The 16,864-nt window shown below is 46.4% G+C and overlaps 1 protein-coding gene across 3 annotated transcripts in view; it reads right to left on the reverse strand.

The window, feature by feature from the left end:
* The window catches only part of Crim1 (cysteine rich transmembrane BMP regulator 1), a 177,055-nt gene extending 160,208 nt beyond the window's left edge, over nucleotides 1–16,847 (reverse strand). Inside the window, exon 1 of one of the 3 annotated variants that reach the window (XM_005360785.2) lies at nucleotides 16,473–16,847. In XM_005360785.2, coding sequence (XP_005360842.1) covers nucleotides 16,473–16,803 — 331 coding nt within the window. In that variant the 5' untranslated portion in view covers nucleotides 16,804–16,847. The remainder of the gene's footprint in view (nucleotides 1–16,472) is intronic. The other 2 variants (XM_013351355.1, XM_026785964.1) reach the window with 2 other exon arrangements.
* Nucleotides 16,848–16,864: the final 17 nt, after the last annotated feature.

Below are 16,864 nucleotides of genomic sequence, written 5' to 3' on the forward strand. Positions count from 1 at the left end.
TCAAATCAAAAGTGCCACCTGCTGAGAAAGATCTTAAATACAAAACAAAAAAACCAGCATGCAAAGAGGGAAACCCGGCCCTGACATCTAGAGGCTCACCTTTATTTAAGCCTCCAATAATTTCTAGAGAGCTAACAGATCAGGAAATCGCCAGAGTTTTTAACTTAGATGTCTCTACTTTTCATTGCCAACTATGGACTATGGACAATCCAAGTAACTTAGCCTTCTGTTCCAACATCCCCTTTCCAGTTCCAATAATCTTTAATAACAGTAAGATGTGATCAATAAGAAAACCTGAACTGCGTGACTGGGAAACCCACCAACTGTAATAGGAACATATCAACAATTACAGCTGGGTATGGGATGAGCCTCTAAAATGTGCGAATGACAGATTGCGGTAGCACGGACATAAAAATCAACGCGACTCCCCAGGCATGTTTGCTTCGATGATTAAACTACATGGGAGGGGGTGGTTTGAGCCCAACGCCCTGCCTAAGTTTGGTCCCAGCACTGGCTGGACCACACACCTGTCAGAGTGAGTCTATAGGTGTCTGTGACTTGACCCCTGCACTTTATCTTGTTCAAATCTTCCCTGGCAGCAGAGAAAGGGGCTTAGTCTAATTTGCGCCTGTTCCCTGAAGTATCCAATGTCAATTTGCCTTAGTTTGTAAATCACTGTAAGACCTTTAGGAAAACAAACAAACAGAAAGTTCACGGCTAGTGTTGAAGGAAAAGCAGCTCCCCGCCACTAAATACAACAAGTTGGGGCTCCTGCTACTAATCATCAAAGATTCCTCAGTCCCTAAAATTACAGGGTTTGGAGTAAATCCAAAGGGGATTGTACTTCCCCAAATTCCTCCTGCTGCATTCCTGTAGACTTCCTGCTGAAAGCCACTGGGAGGCATTTTCATTATCCAGTCACACCTCCACCCTCCTGATGTTGGTTTAGGGTTTTCTTCCCCAGAGGAACCTAAATTCCTCAGGACCTGGAGATCACCTGAGAGGGTGAGCAAGCAGCCCAATTCACTGCACTTAGCACAGACTCCACACATCCAAGGCATCCTGGTTGAACTCAAGTCCCTCCCAGTGAGCTGGCACCATTTTGGATGTGCTGAGGCTCCAGAAGTCCATGTTACTGACAAGTGTTCCTGAGCGGCCATCTGACATGTGGTCACGAAGCTGCTCATAATCCTTTCTCAGAAGTTTATCAGCAGCTAATCGCCCTACCTGTGCAGTGCACCAGACTGCTTGGCCATCAGGAAAAGGCTAGCAGCAGGCACTTCCTAAAGGACAATTCTCACAAGGAGGCAAGGGGGCTGCACATGAAAGGGGACACTGATGACAAACGGGAGAGACAAGTCCTGATGAATAAATTTAAAAATGCTTTAAGATACTTGTTAAAAATAGCTGCATTCAACTCATTGTGGGAATGCTACCAAAAACCTAAGACTTGCTGGGGTGGTCACAGCTAAAACCAACTTGTGCATCCTCTGGGATTGACAGGATTTTTTTTTTTTTTTACCGGCGGTGGATGGGGGTGTAAGGGGGGTGGTGAGTCCAGGTAAGTACCTCATGTTTCAGTTTCCACAATACAAACCAAATGGCTGAGACGGAAAAGTTTTTGTCTAACATCTTGGATGACCTTGAGTCTAGATTTAGTCAACAAATGCTCATTGAGTTCTTCCTGTGTGCCAAGTGCCAGAATAACACACAATCCTGGCACTGAAGTAGATCACAACCAGGCAGGGAGGAAGGCAGAAATATGAACTCTAACACAGTCTAAAAGGCCTAGAAGAAGGGAAGGGGAAAGTGCTATTTCTGGGCACCCAGGGGTAGGGGATGGCATTACTTTTTCCTGGGCAGGGCAGGAAGGCTTCACAAAGAAAGCAGCCTAGAGTCCGGGCCTGAGGATGGGAACACATAGGAAAGGCTGCAGAGGCTCTGAAAGCCGACACCACACCCAGTTTCCAGTTCCTGGCCTCGCTGCTAGATCTGGTAGGCGCAGGATGACAAACATATTGAGCACATTTCCAAGTTTCTGATTTTCTTCCAAGGGTCTTGGCCCAAGGTTGAAATCAGGTTGGAAAACCCAAGACATTAGGATCAAGACAGCCAGGCCTTTTAATTTAGCACTCTTAATTTTCCCTTACCTGTGGGCTTTCGGTAATAATATGCAAACTATCACAGCCCCATGGGAAGTTAAATGCTTATTACACTAAGATTAGAAACAACTATAATGATTACACATATAAAATGCACCCCCTCCAGAGTAAAAAGGTTGACTATTCCTCCTTACTCCTCCTCTTTCTTTTTACTTCCTAATACCTTCTACTTTTCCATTCTCTGAAGAAACATTATCACCCAAGTATTTCTGACCCCAGGGCAAAAGCTTACATATTCACAGACAATTTAAAAAGTAGAATGCACGGGCTATTTTCATTGCCTAACGCAGCTGCAATTATGTATTTCTCTTGGATGTGTTTTATGCTATTAAAACTTGTAAATACTTTATCTCCCTCAAGTTTTCCAGGCCTCTGCTGGCAGAGCCTTTTCTCTCTCGTCGGTCTTTCTAAGTGTCTAATGTATTCTGAACAGAGCATCAATAAACTTGGCTGCCAAGGGCTCACCTTTTCCCAGCTCAGTCTTTGAAAATAACAGGATCTCTTTCCAACAAAAAAGCACCTTTGGCTTCTTGTATTTTGTTTATTTCCCTACAGACGTCTTCCATTTCTCACCCTAGATTCCTGGGTTTGCTTTTGGCTCGCACATCTAAAATTCCTTTATAAGGTCAAAAACTATGTTTAATGTTAGCCTGTTATAAAGCGTCCTTCACTGCTCTGGACACATTAAAGCTTGTCTCAATCACCAAGAAATAAATGTCAGTATTCCTAAGTGCCATTTGCTCCTCATCGATATTCCAATTAAACAGGCAGTTTGAAAGCCTTCCGTTAGAGCCTATGTTCAAATTTAATAGATAAAACAGGGCTGGGGAGATGGTTCAATCAGTAGAGCACCTGTCACACAAGCATAAGAACCTGGGTTCACATCACCCACCCTCGTGCAGAGGCTAGGCATGGGTCATCTAAACCCCCAGCAGGGTGGGATGGAGACAGACAGTGCGATGCAGCTCACGGGCCAGCTAGTCTGATCAAATTAGTGAGCTTCAGGCTCAGTGAAAGACTCAGTTTCAAAAAATAAGACGGAGAGCAACTACGATATCCAATATCAACCACTAACCCCCCCATGCATACATACATACACATGTACACACACATCCATACACGTGCACATACACCCACACATCCATACATATACACACCTGCACATACACACACGCATAAACACATCCACACACAAACACCTGCATACACACTCATGCACACACACCCAAGCCAACACATGCACATACAATCATTGTACATTGTAAAGCAATGTACAATCTTCTGGAGGCAGCCCCTTTGGTTTGCTGGTCTCCAGAGAGGCAACTATCTTAGCATGCTAATCCAGCGTTGTTTTCAGCATACCACCAGTAACATGGAGTATCCGTGTTGTAACCTCAGTAACTGACGGCATGTACACAGGCACACATCCAACTTCTAAGTTAACGATAAACTGCAAAGGAGGGATAACAGCTGTCTCGCTCAAGGATGCTCCTGGGGATGCACCACTCAGAATCCCGATTGCTGATGCCACAGAAACATCTTTTGGTCCTGAGCATTTCTTTTCAGGCCAGAAGGTTAACTACAGCCTCGTAAAGATCTGTGTTTTACAAACTTTTATCACTTTTTTTGTTTCTTGTTATTACATGCCACAGCACCAAAGGAATCTGAAGTTCTGGGCTCCTGTGAAGACTTTCACAGAATCCTTTAGCTGTTTGTGCAGACACGCTGGAAAAAGTCCTCAGAGAGGATGATGGGTTGCTTGACACTGACTTCTGGGAATAGCGAGGCTACCAACAGCCAGAGAGCTGAAAGCAAGCATGCTGGGGAGAACAGGCAGGTAAGTGGGAAGCATTTTCCCATAGGCTTCTAAGGCACTTGCCCTCCAGTTTGCATGAGGTTTTGGCATGGAACACGGAGCTTCTAGAGAAGGAGAATCAACCACCAGGGTGGGCAATGTGGAGAACGGGCCCCCTGGGTATCCTCTGGGTTTCCCAACATGCACTCACTGCAACACACACGTATCATTCTTTCTGGTTGCTTCCGAGACAGAGTTTTGGGAGCCAGAACTTCATGCACTCAAAGTTCTCCCGCTAGATGTTTCAATCAAGCAGGAAGAAACCCAAATAAAGACCTATTTATACACCACGGAAGAATGCAGGGAAACCCATCTCAGGCAAAAGCTCGAGTTGGCAAGTGAACACCACCCACATCTCAATGGCTATTTTCATGGCTACTAGCTATTATCTAGCAAGCTAGACAAGAAGAGATAAGACAAGGTCTGGAACAGGATTTAACATTCGATACCATCGTCTGGAAATGAAGAAACAAACGCAGGTACAATATACAATGTCCACTCAGTCCATAGTAAACTGGATAACAGTTTCACAGATAGGAAGAAAGGGCTATGCGGGGATGGTGTAAAAAGCAAACTACTACAGAAAATTAAAAAGTAAGTCCTTATTGGTAGGGATCAGTGACTTGGGGTATTAACCCAGAATCCGGAAAACCACGTCATAATGATTTTTCACGTTGTATGCTATCATCTGGGAGTATACAACATTCAGCAGACTTATCAATGAATAAATACTGACCGGAATTAACTTGGGAGTTTACAACATTCAGCAGACTTATCAATGAATAAATACTGACTGGAATTAAACCATTCGGTGTCATTCTGGAAGACTGTCCTTGTAAATGCGGAACAGCATGCAGACAAAGAAAGATGACAGATATATCTGCTGGGAGGAAATGACGAGGGGTCCCAATCTCTAGAATATAGTCACTGAGTCGGAGGGTTATGGGCTCATGCTCCCAAGCCTTCGGTAGAATATGAAAAGGAAGGTGGAAGTTTCTAGAAACTCCTAGAGGCACCTTCCCAAGCCTCAGCACTGGCCTGTACTTTGAAAACAGGTTAAGTGAAGATGTATTGCATCACAGAGAGACCAAAAGGCTCAGTCAGTAGTCAGTACAGCCGGGGGCTTGGTCCTGGCAGTATCATTGCATCCTTCTAACTTGAGGTACCTTGGGCAGCCCCCCCCCCCCCAGACACACTTTTGTGCCCTGGCAGTTATGTTTCTTTAAATTCATTGGCTCCTTGAGGAAACTCCCTGGCAAGTGAAAACAGCAGCGAAGGCAGAAGAATGCAGAGAATCTGGCTGCTGCCTGCAGTCATTAGGAAGAGCAGCAATTACTCAGCTCTCCCCAATGTCAGAGGCAGAAAGGAGCATGTGAATCGGGGCGAGTTTTGACCTGTCTTTGCCCAAGCTTCTCCCTCTGAGGTATGTCACCTACCTACCTTGGGCCCAGCATAACTGTAATAATTAACAGAGCAAATGAGAACCGAAGAAAGAATGAAAGCAGCAGGCCAGTGTAGACTTGGGTGGTGAAGATTAGAACACGGTTAACAGTGACAGATTGCAGGCATCTCACAGATGTCACTAATGCCCCTATAATGATGTTTTTGCTGTCATCTGATGGGCCCCAATAAATACAGCCAAGAGCAGACTTCTTGGAGTTTTCCTGCTGAGCCTCCAGTTTCCAGCACCAGGCTGGGCATCAGGTGGATGGCCTCTACTCTTCTTTCCCTCTGTAAACACGAGCTAATACCTGATCCTTGGCCAGCACTTCTGGGTCATAAAAGCTCAGATCTTGTGACCAAAGAACAGCCTTGGGAACCCATTTGATTCATCCCCCTGCTTTCGGACAGGGAACTGCCTAATTTCCTTGTGACAAATGAAGACAAAGTGAAGCATTGCATAGTTACAGGGCTTTAAGTCACGAAGCTGTTTGGGTGATGAAGAAAGATCCAGAAGCCGTGAGGATTTTCTTTTCTCCTTTAGTACCCTGCTCTCATACATAAGAATCTGGTGATAACTACCCCTGGGAAAAGCCTCAAAACCATTCTGAAACACACCAGGACATAAACAGGTACATTCACACAGCGATTAAAAGACGGGTCATTTGGCCTTTCATTTTAAGTCATAGGTAGTGGTAACAATGTTCCTAAAACCTGCCTGAAAATATACCAGCTTGGGTTCTTAAAAAGCACACAGCGTCCCCACTCAAGTCATGGAGAGATCCTTCTACATTGATTGGCAGAGACAGGATGGTCTGAAACCCCACCCCTTTACCTCACCTGGTTCATACCTTCAAACAAACAATCTCCCAAGAGCAGGTGGAACGAGACATAAACTTCATGCTAGATATGCAGAATGATAAACTCCCATTCTGGGGGATGGAGCCCTGGGTCCTTATTCTTGACAAGCAAAGAGGCTAAGGGGAGGGGGGACTAAATAGTTCTTGCTACTGGCTGGTTCAGGGGGAACATCCTCCAGGCAGATTTGCCTCTTTCTGACAGGTCTTCTGGAATCTCAGAGAGGTGTCACAATCCTTCAGCATCTAGACATCTTTGGTTTAAACACAACTGGGAACCCTTTTTTTCTATGGCCTTTGGACGTGAAGTTGGGTAAGTTCCTTCCAGGAAGTGGGGCTCTGCCAGCTCAGGTTTCATCCTGCCCTGCCAGAAATTCCTTTCTGTCTTGAATCTAAGATGTTTGTTTATGAATTTTGTTTTGAAATGCTAACCAAGACAGACACAGTCTCTATTCACAGCTTATAGCCGGAAAGAAAAAAATCAGAAACAAACAAAACCCCATTCGGGATAGCTGGTTGCTAAAGGCTTAGTTCACTAACTTTTAGAGTAGTCAAAAGTTAAGTGTCAAATCCTCAGGAATTAGAAATAAAACTAATGACACTTTTAAGATAGAGCCAGCCCTTAATTTCCTTTATTTATGGGTGTTTTGTCTGTACATATAAATGCATGCCTGGTGCCCACTAAGAACCCTGAAACTGGAATTATAAGACAGCTGTGAGCCACCGTGTGGGTGCTGGGAATCAAAGCCAGGTCCTCTGGAAGAACAGCTAGTGCTCTTAACCCCTGTGTTGTCTCTCCAGCCCCTTCATTTCCTTTCTTCCATACTCATAAGACAAGTGTTTTCAGAATGTTTCTAATCAGAATGTTATACTTGGGTGTGACTAGCATTGACATAGAAGAAAACCCTGATGTTTTGTAGGATCTTTTTTCTTCTCATTTTGATTACAGGTTACAAGCTTGAATACCAACACTCCTGATAAAAGACAGAGGGCATCTCAATGAAGGGTGCTAACAGAGTGTCTGGGGAAAAGAATTCCAGTTTCTGCTATGTTATGAAGTTTGGTGTCCACATGATTCAACTCTAAATTACTGATCTGAGTTTACTTCCATTAGGTTCTTCCTCCTTGCTCCACAACAGCCAATAGGAAGTATTCATCGCGGGAACTCTGAGCTAATGTTTCTACTACTAAATGGCACTCATTTCTAGGCAAGAAGGAAGGACACACAGTTAACAATTGCCATATTGTGGGACCACACCTACACTGTGTGTCAGATATTTTAATCGTGGAATGCCTGCCCCTTCCCTTGTGACATACTCTCCATAGCTCAAGCAGGCCGATTTGTGGTAACCCTGAGGTACTCACTCTCCTCAAAGGACACCACATGCAAGACAGAGACCTGGCCCTGGGTCTTGAGACAACACCTCCTACCTTGTGACCTTTTAAAAGATATGAGTTTGAAAACTTCTTTCAAAGTAAGGATTCAAAGCACAGAGCGAAGCAGACGTTCACATTCCACCAAACTCCATGGGGCCTAGAAATTAGGGTTACCCTAGGCCAAGCCAAGGAACACCTTGTTCTCTGGACTACAGAGTCATTTTCTCTGGGACAAACATCTGAGTGCAGAATTACCATCCTCAGCCTCCCGTGGAAAGAGTGTGTGTGGAGGAGGTGTGAGTGTATCCACAAACCTGACTTCTGAATTTACACCCAGTGAAAGCCAACAATGATGAAAATAAGAAAGGATGCAAATTAGAATTACTATTAGTTATTATTTTTTTTTAAAAAAAAATCTACCACGGGCAGTATTTAGTACTTAAGTGTAAGCATATAATCTTAGAACCCTCCTATCTGCGCAATATTCTACAGTATATATTCACATTTGTTATCACTAATCTTCACTGCAATTTCCTGATGGAAGCTCACGGCACTCCAGGTTTCCATGAGAAAACCAAAGCCATGGAACACTAGTCAAGGTTGGTCTCGCCGTTAAAAACTGAGTCAAGATATAAACATTGGCTGTACCTACGCTCAAGACCTACTTTTGGTGGTGGTGGTGGTGGTGGTGGACAAGAATCAGCTAAAAGAAAGAGAAGACACTCCTGGGTGGGGCTGAACCGTCTGTTCCTGGCGGTCAGAGAACAAGTTAGAGGCCTCTCACCTGCTCCGGTGTGCTCAGTACATCCCTAGCTCAGGTTTCCCTGTCTAGGACGGCCCCGACCAATCAACAGCCCCAGGCCTCCCTATCCATCATTAAACCATGACCTCTACGGCAACAGGGGTCCTCTCTTATTTACTGTGATTGAAATACAATTGTCATAGCAGGTGACAGTTTTCAGATACCCTTATACATCAACTTCACGCTACAAAAGCTGTGTACTGGGAACGATCCTAGGACTAACCCTACAGTCCCCACAGACCACCAGGGTCCACCCCAGGAATCCTGAATCAGAGTCTGCTGTTTGCTTAGGTGTGGGGGTCAGGGCCGTGCACATGCTCGACATGTGCCCTGCCACCAAGCTATAATCTCTCGTCACCAAAGTTGCATTTTTAATAAGCTCCCAGGTGACGGTGGGCTGTTAAACCTCCAGAAGCCCAGTTTTTACAGAAAAGGGTATCGGGATTTTATAATGCAGAAACCAGAGCTACAGCAGATGCCCGTTAAACAATTTGTGGACAGATGTTTCTCTGGCTAGCTGGAGCTCCCTAACTTAATAGGGAAACGACAGAACCAGAAAGAGGGTAAAGTGGTTATTCTAGAAAGGAATGGGCTGCTTACACTTCTGGCTTTGAGGTTTGTTATCAAGCACAGCAGCAGGTGGGCCTAGAGTTAGCAAGGTGATGAGTGAGGGGATGGTGAGCTGTGCCAACGTAAGTCGTCTCCTTAGTTCAAGGCTATGCTAACCACCAGAGTGACACCTGCCCCTCAACCCCCCACACACACCTGAGGAACTATCTGCAAAATCTTTCAGAATATAACATAAAAGAAAATGTACATTACTAATTCGAGGGCGCCTGCCCCTCCCTCCTCCTCCCCAGATGAAATACTAGCCCACAGGGAAAGAAAAAAGAAGAGCTAAATATACAATTCCAACGAGGCAACACAAAGAATTTTAGATTTCCTATTTACACAAAATATACAAACTCTGCAGTCATTATTTAGAGGTGACATAACCAGCTGGTCTCAAGGTTATCTGGCTGCACTGGTGCTGCTGGGGGGTGGCAGGAGGCGAAAGAACTTGAACCTACTATAGAAATCCCACCCTCTTACTCCCAGCAGGCACTGAGGAACCAGAAGGTTAGGTGGAGGGAGGAAATGAGCCCAGGTCATGTTAGACTTGCATGAGCTGAGAAGGGAAGCCTTGCTGGATGTCAGCTGTTTCCGGGGGACCGAGGGGAGTTCTTAGGACAACCCTATGGTTAACCCCGAAAACACAGACTCAGGAGAGGATTCCACACAAGCTACCAAGTTCCTGACCTTCACGTTCATCAACTACAGCAGGGGCATTTCTTGACTTCAGCATAAAATGGGGGCTGGAGTGGGGAGATAAGGAATTGAAATGTGTTCACTCTGAAACAAACAAAGAAAAATAGAATCCTTAAAAAAAAAAAATACTTCTTTCATCCATGTGGGCCCCAAACAGACACTTAAGAGTTCTGTTTTTCGAGTCCGGTTTTATCCCAGGCTTTTTCAGACCCAGGCCAGCTGGCCTTGGTGAGTTCCCGATAGAACATCCCCATTGTCTCAGAGTGTGGGTGTACCCCTCGCGGTCCTGAGTTCCTTGTTCGTGCTTTCTCTCCTTCTGCTCCTGATTTGGACCTTGAGATTTCAGTCCGGTGCTCCAATGTTTGGATGCTCACCTTACTAGACCTGGATGGAGGTGGGTGGTCCTTGGACTTCCCACAGGAACCCTGATTGCTCTTTGGGCTGACGAGGGAGGGGGACTTGATTGGGGGAGGGGGAGGAAAATGGCAGGCGGTGGCGGGGAAGAGACAGAAATCTTTAATAAATAAATAAATTTTTAAAAAGAGTTCTGTTTTTACCCCGAGGGCATCCTTAAACAGGTGTAGTTTGGCATGCCTCAGTCCATTGATGGAGAACTGTCTATTTAGGACAGAGGTCTCAGATCTGACCAGGCCAATGGCAGGAGAGTGGGAGCAGGTAAGAGGGAGATTCCACCCACTTCACTGCCCTAGTGCAGGCTTAGCATAAGACAGAACAAAGAAAAAAACCCACAAAAGGAAACCTACCATTGTGAACCACAGCTAGAGAAGTAGTAAAAATGCAGGCTCCTTCTCAAGTGTTGCAAACACTCCGACACCTTATTGCAGGGGCTCGAAAGAGACCAGGAAGGCTACCACTTCAGAACCTCTGATTCTTACAGTAACAAATCTAACCCATAAGCCCAGCAAGTGAGACTGCAGAATCAAACACCATCTTTACTTGATTTGAACTTCTAGCTCCAACCACCTTTTCTGGGTGGAGGGAGGTCTGTCTTATCTCAACTAAAGGAGCACACAGCAGTGGTTCTCAACCCCCCTCATGCTCAGACCCTTTAATACAGCTCGTGTTGTGCAGACCCTCAACCATAAAATTATTTTCCTTGCTACTTTATAACTGTAATCTTGCTGTTATGAATCATAATGTAAATATCTGATATGCCAGATAGCTGATAGGAGATATCCAGAGGGGTTGTGACCCACAGGTTGAGAATTGAATGAGTACAGACTGGAGCCTATCCCTGAAGGATCCCCAGGCTCCCCGGCTTCCTTAAACTCCAGTAGACAGCCTTGTAAACAGCAGGGGGAAAAGAAAAAAATTGATGAACGAGTGATTGATTTCAGGGCCAAAGTGAGGCTGGTCTTTGAAAACGATGCTTTGGAGAATTAGACCTTGAAGACGACAGGAATCCCTGCCACTTGCTACTCGACCACGCCTTCCTCTAAGAATTAAACAGCCTAGACTGAGGTGGCTCCAAAATCTTTACACGAAATGTACCATCTGGAACATGGGGCAACAACCGTAACAACGTGCCTGGCTTTGCCAAGCATGTCTACCTTCTTCGCGTTTCACCACCTCCCACCCCACCTCGTTTACAGCTGAAGGCTTCGTTGTCATCTCTGGCACCATTTCCTGAGTTAAACACACCCACATTTTTCAGGAATTTCACAATTAATCTCTGGAATGTGTTTTGGATCATTCTTCAAAGAATGATATAGTTGTGCTAAGATGAATTCAATGGTTTTTTTTCTCCTTTTCTCATCCCTTAGCCTTTAGTCCACCCACTTTCTGGGGTCATCATCTTTTCTGAATCTTCATAGTGCCTGCACCCTGCATCTCTCAGACACCTCCCCATGTCCCCTGGTTAGGAACTGAACCAGGGAGAACAGAAACCTGTACCAGATCTCCCAATAGCTCCTATAAATGACCGTAATACCCAGAGTTTGGTGGTTGTTCACTTTTCTTCATGAATGAAGCTGTCCGGGGCAGGTGGTTGCTCAACTGGTAAAGGCGCTTGCTGCCAAGCCTGACACCCTGAGTTCAATCCCCAGCGCCCACAGGGGAGCAGGAGAGAACCTCTGACATCTGTACAAGCACACGCCGTGGCACTCTGTATACACACTCACTCTCTATACACACACACTCACACACAGACTCTCTCACAGACACACACACAGACACACTAAGATGTTTTATAAATGAACGTGACTTCTGTTTACGAATGGACCTCCAACACACTGCTTGCAGGGTTCCCTGGTTTACTGTTAACCACGTATTACCAGCAGCAAATTATCTACATTCCTGCTGGTTTTGCCTTTCTGCTCTACGGTATGCAACTCATTTTTCTCTGCCAAGTGTTTTATGTGACCGGACTCCTCAACCACAGGGAGACTTCTATAAGCCTGGCAGTCAAAATGAAGGTCATTTCTGTCCTGTCATTTGTGTACGTACAGTGAAGAGTTGGTCCTGTGGGTTTGGTCAATATTTACTCTGAGGAGGAATTAATTACTTCCTTGTTTACTCGAATTGGTTTCTCTTCCCATACATATTTTGCACGCCCTCTACTTGCCTTTCTTTATGGCATCAAAGCATAGACGCTACCTAAGGACTTCTGAGGTAGAAAATGAAACCCATGCATTTTGCATTGCTGACAAACAACAGTCTGGAACCCTGGCTTTGACAAGTTGCTCTAACTTCAGTATAGGAGCATTAACTTTGACCCGCCTCTCTTTTACTTCATTAGGAAAAATCTATACTCTCAACTTCCCATCCTCTCCGGGAGTAAAAAGGGCAGTGTCCGTGTGCCTCAGGACCAGCCAAACGTTTTGGTATGTCTGCCTGGTCCTGGGCAACTGCTCTCTGGGGCCTCCCCTCACATCCCCCACGCTCTCCACGCAGGCATCAGAGGCTACTGACTGTCCCAGAGGACAAGAAACTGGAACATCACAAAAACAGTTCAGAACACAGAACCTTGCTCTTTGCTTTAAGTTCCCACCACACAATATTACGTTCTTCCTGCCTCAGTATGGAGCGTGGCGGAGTGGAAGCTAAAGTAACCGGGAAAACAGAGTTATGATAGAGGTACTAATCGGCACTAGTTTTGAAAACAGTGAAGCATCCAGCTCTGTATAGGCTGGGGCCACAGCATGCAAGCTTCAGAAAACGGTGGTGCCCATCTGCAGTCATGGACACCTGACTAAGGCGGCACCGTCTTCAGGGCAAAGCTCTACGGTGGTGTCCACTCCATTCCTAAGCAATCTGTCCACGCAACGCCAAGCTCAACCTAACAGCTTCCTCTTCATCTCCCTAAGACAAAGGGCTGGCCCTGCTTCTTCGCCTTGCCCCACCATCAGTGAAGCATAAAGTATAAGCCTCCTTCCCTTACTTCCAAATTTCTCAGTGTCTCGTCAAAATGATCTCTCTGCATAATCTCACTTTATGAGATCTTAAAGTTCAGGTCCCTTAAAGAGATCTCCCATCCAGAGGTTTAGAAGCCCAACTTGTGTCTTTGGATTGTAGGTGTTTTCCCCGGAGACAGACGCCTGCCCAAGAACAGTCCAGCTAGGATTTCACCAGTGGGAAAAGAAATGGCTTCCTCCTACGCACCAGAAGGCACTAGTTAAGACTGGGAGAAAACTTTGGGTACCTGGCTCCATTTTCTTTCATTCAGCTTTCAAATGTGCAATGTCACTAATTCGGGATTTATTTAATACCAGTCTCAGCGCAGAGAAGAAACCTCAGGGTATATGTCACTTGATTCACAGGTCTTGATTCCTCGTCTTTCAGAAATGAATCTTTTTCTTTGGGGTTCTTCTTATGGTTAGGACTGGTCATGTATTTAAGGGTCAGCGTGCCATAATAGCCTGAAACAGTGAGCCATGTCTGTAAAAGGGTTCATTCTGGCCACCGACCCAAAACATTCTTGGTGAACTGTGCTTACAAACATAACTCTCCCCTGCCCCCAGCAAAGTCAGTGTGGGAATAACAAAAATTTCTGCAAGCTGACAAGCAGTAATAAAAATTCATACTTAAGCCATGTCTTCGAAAGCAGGTTGATTAGTCATATTTTTATAGCATGAAATATATTTTCTCAGGCTAGCCAACTAAATAAGCTTTCGAAAGATTTTTCATTAACAGATACAACCAGTAGGGGTCATTTTAGTGCAAAAAATGTGGTCCATGAGACTTTGAACATGAATAAAATAAAGCCATTCCTATTCATGTGAGTTATGATAAAAACACATGAATTTCTGAATAAAAATGGAAACTGAGGGAATCACCGGCCATTGAGAAATTTTATGCAAAGTTACAGAAAAAAAGAAAAAATAAAAATGGGGGTGGGAGCACCTCCTAGATAATTAGTGACTTGGAAAGAGTCCTCTAATCCTGAAAAAAAAAGGAAAAAGGGTTCCTCAGTTAACTTATGTGTTCCATACATTTTATATTGATGTGAAAAATTCTAAAATTTTAGACACACGGTTGAAAAGGCCTCTCTAAATCTAGCCATTACATCATGCCAGAAAACACTGTCTCTTTTACCTTGGTTTCATGGGTTTAAGATTCTATTTGGCTGCTGCTTGTAGTGAAGGAAGGAAGAAGGGAGGAAGGCAAGAAAGGAAGAGAGGGAGAGTGGGAGGGAGGGGGGTTGGGATGCACCCACAGCATTGAGCTACAAACAGGCCTGCTAAATGAAATGTCTTTCCAGAGAACACTAATTGAAATACAATCATGTCAAGAAACCCTTCCACGCATTTTCAAGGCCAACAGTCATTGCACCTGGTGTTACCAGGGGTAAGGCAGGCAAGTGGGATGGATCACTTCAGAGGAATGACAGGCTCCCCAACAAACTGCCAAAATCATTCCTTACTGTGACTTGGGGTGTTGCTGCCCAAACACTTGATTACTGTCAATGCTCCCCCAAGCATTTCCTCCACCAGGAACACATGAAAAGACAAACAAGGGTCACACTCTCCTGAGCCTTCCAAAGTCCTTCTCACTGCCCTGCAGTTTCCACTGAATTTAATCAGGCTCCTCCTCCTTTACATTTCTGCCTGAGGCTGGGTCAAGTGATGCACTCCAAGCGGCGGGGTTCAGAGAAGCACCTAGCACCTTTTAGTCTAAGTCATTCAGAATGCCTAAAGTCAAAACACGAAATTCTATCATTCTGTCTGATGACCATTTTCCCTGAGCTGAGAAACAAACCCACGTAGTAAAAGGACACCAGGAGAGTCGTTTCTGGGTGTCAGGAAAATGAGGGCACTATCCAAAAGGAACACAGCCCTTCACTCATTACTGCCCACTAGCTTCCAAATCAGGAAGGCCTCCCAGATTTTCCACTAACTGTCCTATACCTTAAAACCGTGCGTAAAAATAAACGCGTGTGTGTGTTTAAAGAGTTATGGCAGCACCCAAGCCTTTGAATACACCCACTTTGTCCCTAAGGTTGTCATCTCCTTTTCAGTAGCCCAGCACAACACACACACACACACACACACACACACAAACACACACACACACACACACACAAACACACACACACACACACGGATGCTTCAGGATAAACCAGTGTCCCAGGGGCTGGCTGACAACGGGGAAAGCAGCGGGCAGCTGTTCTCCCTAGCCACTACCCCAGAAAGATTGCTGACCCCTGCTCACTCATAGGATACCAGGAATAACGTCGTGGGCCCCCAAAGTCTGAGCTCTAAGTAAGCAAAGGATCCCACTAGTACCAGACAATCCAGTCTATTAGCAAAATAAAAGAACTGATTACATCTCTTTAGACCTCAAACACACCAGGCACCCTGAGGCAGAAGTAGAGCCACACGCGTTTGGAGGCCCACTAATTCCCAGCCACGGAGGCTCCACTATCAACGCCCAGCACATCTCCACACCGCGTTACACAATGCACCACGGAGAAGCCAATAGAGCAGACTCTGCTGTCAAACAAACAAAAAGACATTAGCACCAGCTCAGGAAACACGCGGATGCTGGATCGTGAAAGGAAACCTCTTGTAGTGAGCCGTAACTTTTCAATCCAGATGCAGCCCCCACCCCACCCCCTTTCGCCGTCCAGAAGAGTAAGCCTTTGACCGTTTCCAATACGCAAATAAATGAGTAACCACCATGTGTAACTTCGCCTGGGATGACATATTCCGGAGCTGAAATTGATTTATTACGCGAAGGAGGAGGAAGGAGGTGAAGGAAGAGCGCAATGAAAAAAATAGAAAGAGTCACACAGGGAGTGTTAAGCTGGAGCACAGGTCTACTCCGCTATCGGAAGCCGGCTGCGCCGACTGCGTACAACCCTGGGTGCCACACTGCGCTATGCGGGCAGGGTGGCAGGGGCGGACTCCCCGAGGGGCTCGCGTGTGCCAGCCTCCGCAGTGTCCCCCGAACGCTGCACCCCGGCCCAGGGCGTGGAAGGGCCACCCAGTATAAGACTAGATCACTGCACGTGTGCGTGTCTATGCGGGGTTGAGAGGAGCTCAACCACGAAACCCAACCTCTCCCGCCGCTGGGCAGGCATCTAGGGCAACCTCCCGGGGACAGCAACGGTCCCTCCTCCCCAGCAACCCTCTCTCCTCTGGGAAAAGTATCAGGCAAACTTTGTTCTGCGCGGGCCAGGTGGGAGGGGGCGCGCGGCAGGGCGGCCGTACCTTCGCAGACGCCCACTTCGTACTCGGTGATGGAGTCGCCATTGAGTGGGGGGCGGATGACACAGCGCAGCCCCCGGTCGCAGGCTCCATGGAGCCCATAGGCTCCACCGCAGCTCTCGTTCCTCTGGCGGGCGCACATGTAGCAGCAGCCGCAGACGCCCTGCACGATGCTCCCCGGGCAGTTCCGAGGCTCCTCGCACTTGGACTCGTCACAGGGCAGGCAGACCAGCGCCCGGGTGCCTGAGCGCGTCAGCAGCAGCAGCAGCCCCAGCAGCGAGACCGAGAGGTGCCCGCAGCCGGCCAGCCCCCTGCCCCCCGCCACCAAGTACATCCTCCTGCGCCGCCGCCTCCTCCTCCTCGCAGCCGGGCCGGGAGCGGGGCGGGCGCCCTCC

The sequence above is a fragment of the Microtus ochrogaster genome, linkage group LG3 (genome assembly GCF_000317375.1).
Source record: "Microtus ochrogaster isolate Prairie Vole_2 linkage group LG3, MicOch1.0, whole genome shotgun sequence".
In the NCBI taxonomy this organism is placed as follows: Eukaryota; Metazoa; Chordata; class Mammalia; order Rodentia; family Cricetidae; genus Microtus; species Microtus ochrogaster.